The 19,606-nt window shown below is 43.8% G+C and overlaps 2 protein-coding genes across 8 annotated transcripts in view; one reads left to right on the plus strand and one right to left on the minus strand.

Moving 5' to 3' along the window:
• The window catches only part of LOC141788707 (BTB/POZ domain-containing protein KCTD1-like), a 33,131-nt gene extending 16,199 nt beyond the window's left edge, over nucleotides 1-16,932 (plus strand). For both annotated transcript variants that reach the window (XM_074667710.1, XM_074667711.1), the window contains exons 4-5: nucleotides 4,371-4,676; nucleotides 11,043-16,932. In XM_074667710.1, coding sequence (XP_074523811.1) covers nucleotides 4,371-4,676; nucleotides 11,043-11,201 — 465 coding nt within the window. In that variant the 3' untranslated portion in view covers nucleotides 11,202-16,932. The remainder of the gene's footprint in view (nucleotides 1-4,370; nucleotides 4,677-11,042) is intronic.
• The window catches only part of LOC141788708 (transcription initiation factor TFIID subunit 4-like), a 44,186-nt gene continuing 40,207 nt past the window's right edge, over nucleotides 15,628-19,606 (minus strand). For 5 of the 6 annotated variants that reach the window (XM_074667717.1, XM_074667716.1, XM_074667715.1 and 2 more), the window contains exon 16: nucleotides 15,628-15,753. In XM_074667717.1, the coding sequence (XP_074523818.1) occupies nucleotides 15,628-15,753 (126 nt within the window). Of the gene's footprint in view, nucleotides 15,754-17,864; nucleotides 17,934-19,606 lie in introns of those variants that run through there. The other variant, XM_074667718.1, reaches the window with a different exon arrangement.

Genomic DNA, 19,606 nt, shown 5'->3' on the forward strand with positions numbered 1-19,606 from the left:
AACAAAAACATGACAGGACACAACAAGGACATGACAACACAACAAGAACATGACAACACAACAAGAACACGACAGGAACACAAAAACATGGAAGAAACATGATTGTCCCAGTTATGTTATTGAGATTGCAAAGGACTACATTTATACTTATACATTGGCCTGAGCAGCAATATTTTCCCATGCTGTCTCTCTCTCTCTCTTGCAGCTGCAGGTGTGTTGCTCTTTTTTCTAAAAACATGCTTCATTTGAGCACATTAAAACTTGTGGTTGAATTAGGGTGAAAAACGTGTTGCCATAGTGTATCATTGAATCTGGGCTCCATTGGTGATGGCTTTTTATGGTTGGGCTGCACACCTTTAACTCCAGGTGAAACTACTCTGAGTTGATTAAACTGACTCAAAACAGCTGTTCTGAAACCTAAAAACTCAGAGTTTTCTATCTCAAAGTAGATCAACTCACAGTTCAGAATTAGAAGGATAGATAACTTTATTGTCCCAGTTGGGAAATCTGTTTTCACAGCCTGCCAAACAAGAAAGACATAAAAAAGAAAACAAACAAACATACAGTTAAGGAAACAGATACTACATGTAAAATAATGTGAAAACTATAGAAAACCATAGAGCACACATTTTCCATGACAACCCATTGGTCAGTGGGTCATCTTGTTCAGGATGGAGATGGCAGATGGTACAAAGCTCTTGTTAAAGCGAGCCCTTCTCCATTTCAGTGTTCTGTACCTGCGGCCAGAGGGCAGAAGTTGAAAGTGAATGTTAAGGGGGTGCTCTATGTCCATGGCTATTGTTCTACCGAGGTGTGCTAATGCTCTTTTGTTAAGTTCTGGGATGCTGGGTGTGGGGGTGTGAATTATTTTTGAAGCTATGTGTGTGATTTTATTGAGCTTACTTTTGTTGGAGACAGACAGCATGTTATAGAAAGCAGGAGAACAGTACATCAGGATGGGCTCTTGTACAGTAATGATAGAATATGGGGGGCAACAGAGAGTGCGCTGAGAGTGTCAATAGCATGAAGCCTCTGCTGTGAGTGTTTATGGATGCCAGTGATGTGGTGGTCCAAGGATAAATTATCGTCCAGGGTGAGTCCGAGATGTTTGAATTTGCTGACCTGTTCTATTGTGTTACCATTGATGGTGATGGGATTGAGACTGGAGGTGGGTGTGTTGAAAATCAGTGCTTTTGTTTCTCCTACGTTGATGTTGAGGTAATTGTTCGTGCACCATTGCATGAAATGTATAACTGTGTTATGATAGGCAGTGATGGAGTGGCTGTCGTTGAGGAGGGCCAGGATTGCAGTAATCCAAGTTATGGAGTTGGGAAATGACCTGTGGGTTATTGTGGGAATGCAGTCATTTATACAAAAGTTAATGTTGTCTGTCACTACTGCAAGCCTCTCATCCAGAGAGCCATCAAAAACGCTCAAATCTGTGCACGCCAAAGAACCCTGTAGACGTACAATTGCATCCTCCGACCAGCGGGAAGCGCTGTGGACCTGTGGCCTAATGGGCTTCAGTTCCTGTCTGTACCAAGGAAGAAGGACCAAAGCATTGTGGTCTGATGAACCCAGTGGTGGATAAGACCGAGCAGTAAAAGCATCGGTGATATTCCCACAACACAGGTCCAAGGTATTCCCCTTCCTCGTTGGAATGTGCACATACTGGTAGAAGGAAGGCAGCACGTTGGTATATTCTACAGTTATTCTAATCACCCATGTAGAACACCTGGGCGTGAGGGTATTTACTTAGCATTGAATTAGCATTCTCAGCTATCACCTCCACCTCTGCCCTGATGTTAGCATCTGGCGGACAGTAAACACACTTGATGACCACCGTGGGGAATTCTCTTGGGAGGTAGAAGAGGCGCATGGATAGTGTTAGCAGCTCTATGTCAGGTGTGCAGATGTTGTGTACCTTGATGTTATTGCACCATCGGTTATTGATAAAGACACATAGTCCCCCGCCCCTCTTCTTGCCTGATTGACTGATCCTATCAGCCCGGACCATGGAAAAGTTTTCAAGGCTGATTTCTGAGTTGGAGATGGATTTGTCGAGCCAGGATTCAGTTAGCGCGATGATACATGCGTCTCTGAAGACCCTCACTCCCTGACAGTTGGCATGAAGTTGATCTATCTTGTTACGGAGGGAGCACACGTTGGCCAGTATGATGGAGGGGAGAGGGGGTCTGAATGGGCCCTTATGTAGCCGGGTACGCACTCCACCTCGTCTGCCCCTTTTCCTTGGTCAGATCTCCGGAGGGATGGCAGCCAGTTTTTTCCTTGCAGGGAGCGGAAGAACAGAGCTGTAGAAGATCAGCCCGACTGTAGGTGAGTAGTCCATCTCTGTTAGACGCTGGTTGCAGTGGGGCCACTGCTGAACTATTGTCGATATTCCACAGTATCACGAGGACAATCCAGAACAATTTCAGCATTATCTGGTTGACTGATTATGCCAGACTGACTTGACAGAACTCGACAAACAGAATCGTACAATTTAAGCGAAAAACAGGACGAAGAACAAGATACTGACGTGGACTAGCATGACAGACCGTGCTGTCGCAGCAGAGCATGCGCCGTACGACTCAGAGTTTATTAAAACTGCTTTCAGAAACAGACCCCTGGACATGAGCACTACAAAAACACAACAAGAACACAACATGAACACGACAAGAACATGACAACAACACAACAAGAACATGACAAGAACATGACAACACAACAAGAACACATGGAGAATTCTACAAGAATACAACAAGAAAACGACAAGAAAAAAAGAAAACAAAATAAGAAAACAAGAAAAATCAGAAAAAAGAAAACGAGAAAAAAATAAAGTCAAACAAAATAGAAAAAAATAATTAAAACAATATAAAAAGGAAATAAACAGAAAAGAAAACAGCATGAAAAGAAGAAAGGCTTTGTCTCACCATTCACATTTGAAAAAGCAGCATCTGTTGTTCGCAACCCCCTGGCAAAATCATTGACTAAGCAGTCCTTGAGGACGTTCATTCAGTTGTTTCAAGTCGTTGAAATAAAAATGAAACCAAAATAGTCAAGTTCAGGTGCATTGATGACATGAGGTAATTGTTATGAAATTATATGATATGGTGTCTGGGGTGAGAGGGGTCTTGGGTTATTTTTCCCACCTTTCGGAGGCAGAGGGAATGGTGCAGTTCTTCCAGTGTGAGGAGAGGGCAGTCGGTGAGGTTTTTGGCCATGTTGATGATCCTTTGCAGTGACGTCCTCTGAGCCGCTGTGCAGCTGGTGTACCTCACACACAGTACACCAGGATGCTCTCGATAATGCACCTGTAGAAAGACACAAGCAGTCTCTGGGGGATGTTGTTCTTCCTGAGCACCCTCAGGAAGTGCAGTCTCTGCTGGGCCTTCTTCAGTAGCTCTGAGGTGTTCACAGACCAGGTCAGGTCCTAGCTCAGGTCCAGTCCTAAAACACAGGCTAAAGGCTAACACAGGGCTTAATCTGTTTGTGCTAATGTTTCCTCCAACCCACAGTCAGCAGTTATTCTGCAGTGGTCTGTTCAAACTTGAGAGTCTATCAATAAAATGAAGAGTGAGGTTACGTTAGCTCTGATTGGTAGATGACTGACAGGACATGACCAGGGTTCACTAACGTTATACGTTACAGACATGTCTCAGAGCACCGGGCTGCCAGCTGAGCTCAATATAGACAGCTGCTAAACTATATACAAACTGACAGTTTGCTTGTTGTCAGGTTTCAAAGTGTAGCTTTACCTAACTGTTGATAAATACCAAACCTCAGAGAGTTGGATCTAGGGAAAAATTGTCTTGAACAAAGAAGAGTCACGTCTTCACCGCAGTGTGTGTGAGACAGAAAGGTGTCACTGTGGGCTACTTCATATTTTCCTCACAGTCTCTTTAATCAAGTATTCAGAAACTGTAACAGTTCCTCAGTATGGAGCAGCACATGCTGCCATTCATCCAGACAATGCCATAAAGAAAGGCTTCACACAACAGGAAACCCTACTACATTTTGCACATTTCAACCATATGGCTCAGTAGTGGGGGAGTGGGAGGGGCTTACTTAAGAACGGCATGGTTTGGATGGCCAGTGTGACCGTGCCCTTAACTGGCCTTCCTGCAGTGTCTGCTTGTCACCTGTTATAAAGAAAAGCTCATTGTTCATTAAAATAAAAAATCAGCATCATTTACTGACATGTTGTCTTTTCCAGATGAAATGTAGGATATGAAATAACTGCAGAAAGGTTAGTGTAGCTCTAAAACATAAATACTGACCCAGTGTGTCTGTGTTTCCTCTGTGGGTGTACTGCTTCATGTCTCTGACCTGGTCTGTGTAGACAACGCCTGCTCTCTCTGTGTCTGTAGGAGTTCTCCCTGCTGTACGAAGAGGCCAGTTTCTTCCAGCTGGCTCCGCTGCAGGCCGAGCTGGAGCGCTGGAGGACAGAGCGGGAGTGTGTTGGAGTGTGTCTGGAGTGTGAGTGTGTCATGATTCACGTGGCTCCAGAACTGGGTGAGAGGATCAGTGTGAGCGCTCACCAAGCTGTGATCCAGGAAGTTTTCCCCGAGGTCAGAGACGTTGTGTCAAACGCTCTGAACACCAGCAGGGACCAGGACGCCACGTACATAACGCGCTTCCCCCTCAACGGCTACTGTCACCTCAACTCGGTCCAGGTACGACACAGAACTCATCTCTTCACCTCATGTGATTGATCGGGTCACTCAGGGCTTTTTTTTTTACGCCACGTTCCTTAGCATCACAAGTGACATCATCAGGGTGAGACAATCATAGAGTGACTGACACACTGGAGAGGAACCATCGAAGAGTTTCAGGAAAAAAAGACACAAAGAGTGTCAGTGCAAACTGAGGTCTCTGGTATGCAGGGAACAGGGGAACATTGTGCTGTCAGCTGGAGCAGGGGCGTCACCAGGATTTAGGGACAGGGGGGCTTCAGTCCCAGGAGATGCAAATAAACAAATGTGTATCAAATAAAAAAACACACCAAATAGAGTTAATAACTGCTTAACATAGAGGCTAATGCCATGACTTTCACAGACAACACAATAGTGCTAAAATAGTACCTACTTCAGTACCCATCCCTAGTTGTGTTTGACTGTACAGACATTTAACACATAGTACCATGAGCTGCTGCATGTTTCAAACCAATTTCCTGAGAGTGACATGAAGAGCACAGAAACCGAGGCTGGCTGCACTTTGAATCATCAACTGCCCTTCCTTTTTGATTACATTTGCCAGCTATCTTGGCATAGCAGAGAAAATCAGTTTCCAAAGAAAACTCTGAATTTATGAACTTAATGCTGTTGACACATCAACACGTAAAGCAGTTGTTTGTACAGCGAAAATTCACAGGAGAAATTGATTGGGGGGGGGGGGGGGGGGGGGCGATAAAGAATTGGATCAATAAGTAGAATCGATAAAGACATTGGTATTAATAAAATCTTATTCCTATGGATGACCACTTTAATATTCTTTTTTTGTTTCTTTAAGTTCAGCTGTGCAACAATTTTTTTTTAAATAAATTGTACCAGGCAATCGTGATCTGAATTCTTAACAAAAAAATCGTGATTCCCATTTTTACCAGAATTGTGCAGCCCTTGACTGAGTTTACGCATATTCTGTATATAGAGTGGACAGTGTGGCTCCGCCTCCAACCATTGTACGGTTTTGAAGCCAAAATAACCCGTCGGAGGTGCTGCCACTGTGCAGCCAGAGTCAGAGCAGTAGAGACTGTGAGGGACTGTGAGAAAATCTGAGTGGAGCCGGGTGACAAAAGTGATTTTATTTTTTCTTTGGAGAGTCTAATCACTTCTTGGCTCTCTCAATCCCAATCTCAATCTCAATCCCTGAATAAAAATGCACGAGAACATCAGCTGTCAATCAACCTCCTATAACTTATGAGAAAAAAACTTTTCAGAAGGAAGAAGACTGGAAAACAACACAGCCCAATAACATCTTCAAATCACAACTATCTGATGAGGGAAACATTTCTACCAGGTTTTTTTTTTTAGTTTGACCACAGCCCATCTGGCCAATGACTGGGAGACAGAGTTTTTGACCTATACTGCAGCCAGCCACCAGGAGGAGCAGTTTTTGTGGAGACCTCACTTCAGCCTAGTAACATAATGTCCATTTTTCTCTTTTTACCATCTATGGTCAGTGATGGTCGCCTGAGGGTCCCCAGGTAACAGACACTTTACTCTGAAACACCAGTGACACCTGTGGCTGTTTTTCAAGTGACTTCTCTATCCTACCTCAGGCAGCCAGGTTTGACCACCAGCAAATCGTTTTAACAGCTGATAGTCAAAATCCATTTTTTTCTTTGTGTTTAACCAACAAAAGTCGTTTTTTGGCCGAGGTTCTGACCAAACATGGACTCAGTTTGGAGAGTGAATAAGTAAACCTACAAATTATGATCAAAAGAAACAGATTTTAAGTCCAAAATAAAACTACAGTATATTATCAAACTATTAACCAGTCTTGTTAGTAATTTCAAAAACATAATGTTCTGACCTATTTCAGTTCATGAAGAAAAATATAAGTTGGAATATGAAGATAAAAGTTTTCTTCCTAACAGCAAAGAAGTACAGCACAGCAGCATTGCATCTCCATCAAAAGAAAAGTCTGGGCTACAGCTGTCAGACCGGTAAGGAATCTGGTTTTTGTTAAAGAAAAAAAAAACTAATACTTTCTATTTTTAATAAAACAAGACTAAAACCTTTAAACTTAAGGTGTTAATATCAGATGATCTGTGTGTGTGCAAATGCATCCACAAATATGTGAACTGATCCATAAATGTGTAAGTCAATCCACCAACGCCTGCACAAACCCAGAGGTGTGTATGTAAACCCACAAACGTGAAGACTGATTTGCAAATACATACATGGTCTCAAATGGTAGAAAAGTCACAAGACCTGAAAAATACAGACAAATCATTGGCTCCAACAAAGGCAGGCCTCCCTATTGGCTGTCTGTGTACATCTGCCAATGAGTAGAAAGATCGGTCTGTGAGAGGAGGGTTAGTCTGCCCTGAGCTCCGGCTGCCAGGCATAGAGCACTGTGTCTCAGTCACTATGCCTTTCACACTCTCTTTGACTCTTGGGGATTGTTGTGGCTCCTTGCAGTCCTTCCTGTGTGGTGCAGCAAAGAGGATGGACTGTTCATCACCTCATTTAAGGAAAAGTTGGAGCTTTTGAATTCAGTTTAACATTGGCTTTCTTTGTGGGGGAAAACGACAACAACGTCTACCACTGCAAAATAATCCAAAAGAGCCAAAGAGGATGTGGGATGCATGGGGACTGAGGCACACTTCATCAACAACAGCTCCATACCTGGCTGTCTGCGCCTGGCAGCCTGAGCTCAGGGCAAACTAACCCTCCTCTCACAGACATATTTTCTCTACATATTTGCAGATCAGTCACATGGCAGGACTGTAGCTAAAACCACATGTACACACACAGCCAATCGAGAGGCTCGCCTCAGCTGTGACTGATATTTGTCTGTAATTTTAGGTCTTGTAGAAAAAAACACTGAGACTTTTCAAGCATTTAAGTCTCAATATTTATTGCATTTGTGGATTTGTGCATGCATTTGAAAACATTTTACACATTTATAAATCACTTCACACATTTGTGGATCAGTTCATATATTTGTGGACGCATTTACACACACAGGAATAATTTTGCTACAGTAATAGCTCCATAAAAACTAAAGGAGAACTATCACACGTAGAAATGACTGAAATGTGACTAAAACTTAAACACATTTTCATCCAAAAGACTAAGACTGAAACTGAGAAAGCTCCAGAAACAGAAGAGGTCAGAGGCACAGAGAGCTCCTGAGGACAAACAGACAATGTCTCAGTGTTTCTACAGCTGCACAGTGAGGAAAGAGAAACTAATGGACCACTTCTGTGAATGGCTCGGTGTTTGAGGCCAGAGAGGCAGAGTGTGGGCGGGGTTCCCCCCAGAGAAATGAAGAAGAGGCCTGGGCATGTCTGTCCCTGCTACAAACACTTTTATTCAGAGGCAAACTGCAGACTTTATTCCAGGTCAGTCATGGAGAGACACTTAATGTGTTCATCAATGCTGGGTTCTTCTTTCACTTGTTAGGGATACGTAATGATGCACCTCCATTCCTCACTCTGAGACCAACAGGGGCTCCTGGTCGCTGGGTTGGACCAATCAGGAGTTCGTATGCTCATGAAATGTCAGTGTTCCTGTCTGTGAGGGAGCTGGACAGCTTCCCCCTCACTAAGCTGTAAAACATCTGCACATGCACAATGAGTGTTAATGTTTTTGTGGTTTTTTTGGAGACCCTTTACTAATCTTTCTCCCTCTCTGAGGTCTACATCCAGGGGGCGTGGTTGCATGGGTGCACACATCAGCTGCAGGACTCCAGCAGAGTAGGCAGAGTTCAGAGATCAGGGATGAGAGAGGGGAGGGGTACATGGGGATATTTTGTTGTGTAGGCTTATGTTGAGTATTTCTTTAGGTTATTAGGTATTTTCTTTTATCTGTATGAGTGTTGTGTTCATGTGCATTGTGTTTGTTAATTGTAAATATTGTTAATTTGTTAATATGTTTAAAGTGAGGAGGGAAAGAGTCACTGGTGGGAGGAGACTCTGTTTAGCTGCTGATTGTGGCCACAGTTTCACCTGTGGAGCTCCTCTTTGTCCTTGGGTATATCTCAAAGCTCCAAAGTTCCATCCTTCCTTCCTCCACTTGCATCGTTCACTTGAGTCTTAGTCCCTCCCACCAGAGATGCATGGGAGAGACGCGAGGAAATGAAGAGAGGAACGAGGTTAGTTTTTAGAGCAATGGGACATCCTCTCCTCCAGAGCGTCACATGAAGCGACGTGTTTCAGTGATGACGGCATCAGCTGATCACCTCTGGATCATCTGTCAGTCAGCTCTAACAGCTGTTTGTGTGTCTGCACATGTGCACTGTAATAACTCTGATCAAGCAGAAACAGTAACAGAGATTTGTCTGTTTCTTTAACCTGTTAAACACGTTACCATGAAGAAAACCTGCTCTCTGTTTATTCTGTGTGCTGTTTAGAAACTCATGGATCACTTTTCCGGTAAAATGCGTAATTGTGAGATTATTTATGAATTATTTAGCCTTTATCTAGAGCCCATCTGATCGTGAACTCTGAAACTTATTAATGTAACCCACCTTATTGTGTCTCAGGGAGATATTATCTATCAGTCAGTTTTCTGTATTAATCCTCTGTTATGTTGATTTGATGATGGTTGTGTTCAGTGTTTTGTGCTTTAAACTCACAGCGAACACTTTATTACCAGATTTATGATCAGTTTCTGAACCATCCTCAGTGCCTGTCCTCAGCTCCTCTTTTCTCTCATTAAACTCTGTTGTGTTTGAAAAGTTTCATGTAAAGCCTGAGCCGCTGCCACCGGAGTTGCCCTTTGAGGGCCGCCAATAAATCAACGCTAAAATGACGACATGACAAACGCACACTGTACCTATCTTAAACTGAAACATTAACTTGAATTTCATGCTAATGTTACAACAGTAGCGCAACGTTCATAGCTCGTGTAAAGTGTTAAACATACTGATGAGAGTTCAAAACATATAACGGTACGCATATTGGGAAGGTATGGCATAAGATTGACAATAGAGCCTGACACTGGAGTGGATTTTCACTCCTGTCCCATCCCGCGCCCACAGAAAAAAATCCTGTCCCGTCCCAATCCCGGGTCAGAGTCAAAAAGAAAATCCTGTCCCGTCCCACTCCTGGCTGATTTTCTCCCCATTGAACAGGTACAGTTCATCTGTGGTAAAATGAGAAGCCATTTATTGCCTCAAGCCAAACAAAAATGTCTACCTTAGTGTAATAAACCTAAACATATAACCTTTCTTTTACTTTTTTATTGAGCAATTCTTACCATTACGCATTAACAATACCTTTATGTTTTAACTGTTTTTTAAAAAACTGCAACAAGAGATCTGTCCAGTTCTGTCAGTTTAATAGACAGGTCCTTGCGTCTTACTTTGCGTTAAGCTGGGCTCACACTACAGGATTTTAAAAATCTTCAAACATTATAAAAACAGGTTGTATCACACATGGAAAATCTTTGCATCTCTTAAATCTTCAGCACGCACTAACTGCAAGATTTGAAAATGATGACAGGATTTCACCAAGATTATCTGACCAGAGAGAGCGATGCACCGCGGTTTGACCTGACGCTTTAGGCACACTTGTGGGACAGAGGGAGGGAGCAGCGAAGCTGTGTGCATCGGTGCCTTTCATCCATTACGCGTGCAGAGGGACAGACGTGAAACTGACGCTGAATCAGTCAATAACGGCATTATCTCACACTGATCTCTGACAAAACAACAGTTTGATACAGTATGAAAATGGTGTGGTTATGGGTTTTTTTTAAGGCATTATTGAACTGGCTCCAGTGGGCCAGTAGAGCGTGCAGTCAGCTGACCCAGAGCCTTTCAGTTGCGCTTTGAGCCCAGTGAGCGGGCCTCTTCTAAAGTGGAGCCCTGATCTCTGAAGGAAGCAAAAAGTAAAAAAATGTCAGTCTCTAGTTGACAATGCTTTTTAATCAACAGTAATTTACATGGTGATCTCCGTCCTTTTTCCATCATGTTTTCCTCTAGGTACCTTCTCCCTCGGGGTTTGTGTTCGTAAAGGGTTGGTAGCGTTAAATATTGTTGTCGCAAGGACTTGTGGGACGGCATCGTCTCCTTTCCTTTCTGAAAGGATGGTCAGATGTACCCTATGCTAAAGGAGATTTGAAAGGAAGCATAGAATCTCCTTTCCTTTGCGTCTAGAGAATATGAACCACTGTTATCATGGCTTTCACTTAGATACTTCCGGGTCATTTCACTCCGTTAGGAACCTTCCTGAGCAAAAATGACTATTCGACCACAGCCCCTAAATGAGTCAATGCCTTGCTCAGTGGTCCCTGTCATATCTGACTGTCATGCTGTGTGTGTGTGTGTGTGTGTGTGTGTGTGTGTGTGTGTGTTTGTGTGTGTGACTGCAGGTGTTGGAGCGGTTACAGCAGAAAGGATTCAGAATCACGGCGTCATGTGGTGGTGGTGTGGACACCTCCCAGTTCAGCGAATACGTTCTCCAGAGGAAGGGCAGAGCAAATCAGAGCCTCCCAACCCTGATCCGGATCAAACAGGAGTTCCTGGACTGAACACTGATGGGACGGAGGAGGGATCAGTTCCTCGTTTTGAGCTCACACCAGGAACTGTTCTGTGTGGTGACAGAACTGTATAAAGAGGACCAGCGCCCCCCTCAGCATGAAGACGTCCCAAACGGGTCCTGACTGAAAGGAGCTGCACTGACAGCCGGCAGAGGGCGCGGAGTCCGTGTGTTTTCTGTCATACTCTCTTTGCAGCAGCAGCTTTCACTCCATGGGGTTCAAGTCCAGTCATGGTTCAGGGATCTGCTGAAAAGGCTTCAGATGCTTTCTTAGTTTAAGGCAAACATGGGGACTAAGACTTCCTGATCTTCAGTACGATGGAGTCCTCCTTCAGGGTACATGTAGGGATGTATGAAGACTGACATCCTGGAGGTCAGAGCTGATCCTCTGATTTCAAAGCATGATATCTACAGTCACTTCCTGTCAGGGGTGAAATAACTCTGTTCAGTGTTTCTGCCATGAAAGGTGTCGTATGTTTGCCCAAACCAACCTGATGAGGTGGTGCAGGGAGGTCTGCTGCCGTGGGGCAAATGTATCAGCTGGTGACTCATTCTGAAGTTTAATGGCAGACACTCTGGTCACTCAGATCATGAGCTGCTGCTCATGAGGAGATTTACCACCACAATAAAAACATGATGCTTGATTTGCTGACATGGACTGAATGTAACAGACACATAAACTGACGAAGGTATTTCCAATGTTACTGGTTCTGTTTGATTAAATTATAACTGCTCACTTGTACATTTTTTCATGTCCTCCACACGTTATAAGGCCCCAACCCCTAACCCGATGTTACCTCACCATGACACTCCTGAGAGATTGAACAAAAGGTGTTTTTGACCAGATGACCAGGAACAAAACAGCCATAGACTGTTTTATCAGACCAGAGACACATGGAGAATAAAATACAGATAACTGCAACACAGTAGCACACCAGTAGAGGGCAGTAATATAACACTCAAGGCCATTCAGCAAAAACAACACAGCAGCAGGAGACAGACTATGTAGTAGACTTGAAGTCAAGACCACCTCGAGACCAAGACACTATCAAGACCAGAGGGTAGCAAGACCTAGACTAAAGCCGCGTTTCCACCAAGCAGTCCGGGTCGGTTCGTCTTGGTACGGTGCGCTTTTAGCGGCGTTTCCACAGACTCATCCCGGGACGGATCCCTAAAAACCGAGACGAGCCGTCCCACTTTTTTGGGACCCTTTCGTATGGGTGCCAGACTGAACCGATCCGCTCTCGGGAGGTGGAGCAACACACTGCAGACGGTTGATTGGTCAAAAGAATCGTCACTTACCCCGACAGCGGCTGCATTTCTCCTGGTGGCACACAGACTTCTCTGAAACGAAGCTTGATTGCACTTTGTAACAGAGAGTTACATGAAAATCACAGAGAGGACGAAATGCTGCATGTCTTCATCCGTGCTCTTTGTTTACTGTGTCACGTTTTCTTCTTTGTTGGATTTAATCGCGGGGTAAGCTGCTACGGCGTCGCACTATTGTTTACCAGCTGTGGCTTCCGGCATGCGGCTTACACGCCGCCCACCACGAGAGGGCACAGTTTGCTGTGGAAACGCAAACGGGATGAGACTTAACTGTCCCAAACCGTACTGAACCGTACTGAACCGACCCGTACTGCTTGGTGGAAACGCAGCTTAAGACCGAGACAGAACAAGTCAAGACCAAGATCTAGCAAAACTGAGACCAAGACCACAAAAAAAAGGAAAGAAAAAGAAAAAAATATCTGGAGTTAATATTACACCATAATCTGCATGAGGTGAAGAACCAAAGCACCACCCTGGGGTTCAGCTGCATGGTATGAATATTAGATTGTATTATTTCAGCCACAAGCACAGCAGCACAGAGACAGTGCATGTCTTGTGTGTGAACTGTGAACTAATGTGCTCGTAGCAGTATGGCTGCTTCCCAGTTCCGGCAGGAGGCATATACTCTACAATTCTATTTTTGCTAGAGCCAGGAGCAGTGGCGTGTCAATTTAACAAAAAGGATATGAAGTGAGACAGGAAGTTGTCCACTGACACCACCCCAAAACGCGCAGTGACTTTTTAAGAGACTGGTCTCGAGAACTACAAGTCTACTGTGTAGCACTGCAGGTAGCCTGTTAGCATCTGGGAGATTCAGCCTGTGCTGGTTTTGATGGATCATCAGATCAGGATTTAATGGTGATCTGAAGGCGTTTGAGAGGGATGCATCACAGTCAAAGTCCTGAATCCACAGGCTCCCTTTGAAGCTCCAACACAGCTCCATCTCTGCTGTCTTCATGCTTTAGACAGGGAAGTGCTCAGTCTGGGCTTTTACCAACAGCTTCGACCGGCTTCAGGCGGCTCTGTCTCTAGAGCCCATCTCTTTTAAGAGTCAACAATTCCATCAAAAGCAGCACAGGCTGAATCTCCTAGATGCCAACAGACACTTCATCTGTCCCCTTCGATGGTGCCGTTCTCACAGGAAAAGCTCTCTTTGTCATTGTCTTACTGCCCTCTACTGGTGTGGTGCTGTTTTGTAACTACCTTTACTTTCTCTCCATTCTTGCATACGTGTTTGCCATAATCTACTATAGACTGTAAAAAAAATGGATGTCTGCTTGCTCGGCTCGAAGTAAGGTCTCCACAAAACTGCTCCCCTTGGTGGCTGGCTGCAGTACAGGTTTAAAAATCCAGCTTTCCAGTCATTCCAGATGAGCTGTGGTCAAACTTTAAAAAATGAATACTCCTGGTAGAAATGTTTCTCACGTCCTTTTGTTGTGGTGATTTGAAGATATCATTTGGCTGTCTTGTATTCAAGTCCTCTTTTTTCTGAGAAGGTTTGTTTTCATTAGTTATACGAGGTTAAAAACGAGGCTTTATGTAACATTTAACGATGATTGACCGATGCCGTTCTCATGTATTTTTTCGGGGATTATAAAATATGTCAGGAGGTAGAGTCAAGAAGTGATTAGTCTCTCAAAAGAAAAAATATATATTATTTTTGTCACCCAGCTCCACTCAGATTCTCCCAGAATCTCTCATCGTCTCTGCTGCTCAGACTGGCTGCAAACTGCTTCAATGGCTGCTCCTGTGACGAGGGAATTTTGGCTTCAAGCTGTACAATGACACAGTGGCAGAAATGCAGGGTCCAGAAGGTCTAAAAAACACAAGAAGTGGTCCATCATTTGGAGGATGTTTTGATCCTTATTGAGCCTTTCTAGTGATGAAAAAATACAGATCATTTACCCAGAAAGAAAACCCACTCAGGCTGATTCTCAGTGGATGTTTAAAACTTCCTGTTTCACCTGATTTTATTCTCAGCGAACAAGATGAAGCTCCACAGTTTACATCCAGACCTGAAAGTGGAATAAAACTAAAACTCAAGCTCCCCGAAAGGCGAGAAATGACCAGTCAGAAATTTAAAAAAGAAGAAAATACATTTCACAGGCTTCCTTTGGATGGATAAAAAGGACCTCCTGGTGAAGCTGTGGCAGGGCTTCTAAAAACAGAAGCAGCTTTACTTCAGTTATAGCATCCTTAGCTTGACCAACATGTTGGGAAGGGAATGACGTGACACAGTTACTGACTTTTTTTACTACTTTATGGAAAGGCTCCACCATGTGCTTGTGATAGAGCAGGCATGCTCAACAGCATGCAAGGGGCCCGAGAGCGGCCCTCGGTCAGTTTACATGTAGTCCCCAGCTTTCACCTTACAATAAACTGAACTAATGATGTAGCTAAAATGAAACAGGTTGTAAATGATGTGTACATTTACACTTCCTGTCAAACCAAAGTCTGTCTGTACGTCTCACTAAACTCCATCTGGACTGTTCAGGGGCTGCTGGTCTAAAGCTAAAGCTCTGAACATTCAGCAGAAACTCAACTGTTTGGCTGATGACTTTAAATGAATGAATTGATTAGGTGTGAAAATGAGAGAGTTCAAGAAAAAACACATCAGAGGACACAAGCTCTCTAAAAATATTCTACAAAGGTCAAAATAGTCTTAAATTTAAAGCACTTCACTAAATAATTGTGGAGACATGTCTTCCATGCATCAGAGACAGCAAATGTCAGAATGAGACAAGTAATTATTTTTTAATTGTCAAACAACAAACAAAGCAAATAAGGGAAGTTTAAGGATCCAAGGCAGAACTCAACACAACGTACTTTCCTTTACCAACGAAGGGCAAACTACATCATCATTCAGTGACAGCAGTGTTTCTCAGAGGCTTACATTCCCTTTTCCTCTTTCCAAACAAAAACACATGCTTCTTTTAAGACCAGTACAACAGCCATACTGACCCAGCACCAAAACAACAACTTAGTATAAAACATAAATAAGAGTTTTTATAGAACTGAAAATCAAAAACAACACTCATTCTAGTGTTGGAGCGTTCCCGCCTCTGACAGCAGGAAGTGGGCGGAGGTGGTCAGAGCATGGCTTTGTACAGTGTGAGGGAGCGACGCAGGAAGTGGTCCTGCTCCATGCAAACCAACAGATCCCTCAGCATGACACGAGTCGCTCTGTGAACACTCTGTCTGTGCAGCAGAGTCATCTGATGCATGAAAGAAAACACAAAGAAATTACTCCACGTGCACGTTACCTGAGTGACATGATCAGGTGTTTGATCTGTTCATCAGCAGACTCTGGGTCATTATCACAGGACAGAATCCCTCTACTCTTTAAAAACAGACCAGCTGCTAACTGGTTAGCTAAACGCTGTGGTGTGTGTTGACTCGAAAAAGAAGGCTCTGCATCTGGAGGTGCAGTTCATCAATTTTCCTTCACTACAATAATCTACAATAGGTCTACAATAGGTCTACAGCGGGTCTACAGCAGGTCTACAGCAGGCCTACAGCAGGTCTACAGCAGGTCTACAGCAGGTCTACAGTGTAGAGTCAGTGAAGAGGTTGAGGCCACCTTTGAGGCTTAGTCCAGCCTCTATTTTCACCCTTTCATATATAAAAAAAATAAAAATAAAAAACATACTTGATGGCAGCACCTTCAGCAGAATAACTTGTAGCACTGTTGTTGCACTAACTTGGTTTTCCTTCTGTCTAAGTTCTTGCTTGTGTTGTACGTTGCCTTGGGCGAAAGCGTCTGATAAATGAAACTGTAGAACAGTCTCACTCTTCAGTAAGAGACATTAAGAATTCTCAGAAGAATCTAGAAAACTATCACAGGGTGCTGACATTGAGCACAACCAGGGCCCTGTTCTACGAAGCAAGTTCAGTCTAGCGAGATAGCCTTGGAGCTATCTCGCTGGTTATCAACCTCATAAGTGGATCCAGCTAGGCAATGAGCGCGTGCACGCATATAGGGCGGAGCCCGCTGCATCTGACCAATCGCGAACATGGAGCAGTCTGGAGCGTCAGAGCAGGCCGGAGAGAGAAGGAGCGCATACTTCACACAGGAGGAGCAGGAGGTGATCATGAGGAAGTATGACGAGCTGAAACATGTTATTAACGTTAAAAGCAACACCGTCGCCGCTGCTAAAGCACGGAAGGAGTGCTGGCAGAAAATTGCTGACAGTCTAAATGCGTAAGTGTAGTGGTGTAGTGCAAATAAAATCTTTTGTGCCATTATCATCCTGAAATAGCACTGTTCACCATGCACTTTTACTGTAACATGCAACATATCTAATTTAGTTCTTACATGAATTTATTCATTTGTTCATTCCTATCGTGTTTATATTTTTTGGGTGATATGTAGCCCACATGAGCCCTACATGAATTCCTGTCACAATTTTAATACGGGCAATAAAATATTGTCATGGAACAGAAGTGTTGGCATTGAAGATCTTATTACGGCAATGAGAGTTCTTCATTCCCTTCAACTACCTGTAGAAAGTGTCATGTACTACCAACCCCTCCCTGGAAAACCGGTAACTTTCATAAAGGTGGTCATCAGAAAAAGAGAGTGGGTCGGTGCGGTCCCTGAAAATTCTCACGCGCCGGAGTGCTCCTCGGACAATGTGAACTCTGATGTCCACGGGATCCTCTAAGAACGAACAAGCCATTTTTTCGTGAGGGCTCATTGGTCAGTGGGTGGGGTTCTTATAGTCTGCGAGTTCAATCTGGAACCTAACCTGCCCCGGAGCAGGTTAGCCGTTCAGGGTATGTTGCCATGGAGACTCGCCTCGCTGAGGAGTGATCCCGTGTCGTAGAACAGGGAATCGGGAACCTATCCTCAAAGCTACCTTGCTAGGCAGTAATCCTGCTTCGTAGAACAGGGCCCAGGACCAATGCAGATGTTGCACTGACTTGTCGGTTAATAACTTGAAACTGTATTACTATAAATGCACTGTTTGTGATGGGAATGCTAAAACAGCACATTTCACAGTTCTGGTTACTCCATCAATCCCTTATTTCAGAGTTTTTTTTCCAGTTTCTGCTCCTGTATGAATGAGCTTCACACTTTCCATAGGAATAACATCTTACCTAAACCTAAACCACATCCTTATGAGCTCTCCTCCTCTTCCCTTTTCCCAGTTCAGATCACTCAGTAGAGTGAATGGTCCATACACTGTGAGTTTCTTGTCTTGTGAGAGTAGGATTGCAAAGTTACCCCAGAAGCATGTGCAGTAATAGAGATAAAGGTGTGAAAAGTATTTGTTTGGCGACAGGTGTATTAAACACTCATAACACCTTTCCTGTTCCAGCTCCACAGTTCCTGTCATGGGTTTGTCAGAGCCGGCTGAGGTGAGGCTGTGAAGAGGCAGACGATGCCTTATGGCTGTTAGATGAAAGAGAAAGACATCAGGCAGGCAGCTCTGCTGGGTAATGGAGTTCAAAGGCAGCAGGAAGAGTGTGCAGTTAACGTCCTCATCTCTAAACCTATAGCCTGCAGGGCCTGCACTTAAACACACAGAGAATTAAAGACTCAGTGAGCTAAACTAACAGTCTGAAACATCTGCTAAGCTAAGGAAGGTCCCTGTGTGTATGTGCTAGTGGAGGAGGGACCCGAACCGCAAACCCGCCCATCAGCCCGATTAGTACCGCAACCTGATCCGACCCGTTGAAACACGACCCGCAGCCCGACCCTTAACCATATTTAAAGTAATCATTTTGGGTCATATTGTCTGAAAATTGAACGGTATATCGCCATAGTTCAGATGCCTGTGAGTAAACAACGCACCTGAATGAAGCAACTCTTCCAATAAAAGCCTGACTTCAGCTCCATCATCAACCCTCTGTGATCTTCTCACAAACAACTGTAATCACTCGTTTTTTACGCTTAATGCGTTTAAACTTTTAATCTCTTAAAGGACCTTTACATGTGTAATAGTAGACTAACTTTCTGTCCAGACTTCTGTTCAATCAGGTACGAGCCGTGATCATGTCACAACCATGGATGTATTATAAGAACTGGATAGTGGCTCAGCCGTCCACCATGTTACCGATTTACGGATAAGGCCCATGTTTTTTTACAGTCTATATGGTCACAGCCTTACAACCAGCTTACAACTTAGGTTTTTATTTTATTGTATTTATTATTATTTTATATTAATTTTGATGTGTCAAACTAAAACCCGCGACCAGACCCGCGTGTTATTTTTTCCACCCAGATCCGACCCCGGGAAAAAAAAGTTTTTAGAAACTACCTGCAAATCAGCTGTTTTTTCGGGTACCCGCCCCAGTGCAGGACTCTGCTCTGAACCTTTTTGTCTGATGACAACTCAGAAATAACAAGAAGTTTGACAGCTGCGATGAATAGTGGTGTTATTCAGCCACACTGTCATGAAAACACTGTATTACACAGCATATTGCAGGCTTTTTTTTTATAAATTAACACTTAACATAGTCTAATAATGGCAGTAGAAGAACTCAGACATTAATTTATGTCATATGACAACAAAAAAGACACAAACTTAGAGGAAGAAGTGGCTGTTTTCAGTCAAGCTGTTTAAAATGCTCTTTGTTTCAACATGGCATCACATGACAAAGTAAAGGGGACTGGCGTTCTCTGATTCGACTGATCCAACATGTATCATTGGTGGTGGTGAGTGACATCGGGCATTTCAGGTCATGTTTATTGTGATTCCTCCAAAATATTATTGAATATGACCGTTCATGAAGATGATTCAGATGTGTTTGGATGGATGCAGAAACACTAGCTCAACAGGACACTGGGTGCACTTTTACCCCCAATAGGAAGAAAAATGGAGTTCGCTTTGTGCTCAGGCTTGTTTTGAGGACGCAAAGAGATGGGACTTAATTTCTGCATCAGTCACAAAAAACAAGGTCTTCTGTGGTGCTCAATGTCGACACAAACATTCTGTGCCTGGTGACGTGACGGAGTTCAGGACGGGCTACCTGAACCAGGTCCGGGTGAGACTGATGCGGCTGCTGTTCTGTCCATACAGACAACCACAGCTTCAACAGCTTCACCAGCTGTTGACAGATGTT

The sequence above is a fragment of the Halichoeres trimaculatus genome, unplaced genomic scaffold, assembly GCF_033239565.1.
Source record: "Halichoeres trimaculatus isolate MK-OKI-2021-1 unplaced genomic scaffold, fHalTri1.1 fHalTri1_scaffold_4, whole genome shotgun sequence".
Taxonomy (NCBI): domain Eukaryota; kingdom Metazoa; phylum Chordata; class Actinopteri; order Labriformes; family Labridae; genus Halichoeres; species Halichoeres trimaculatus.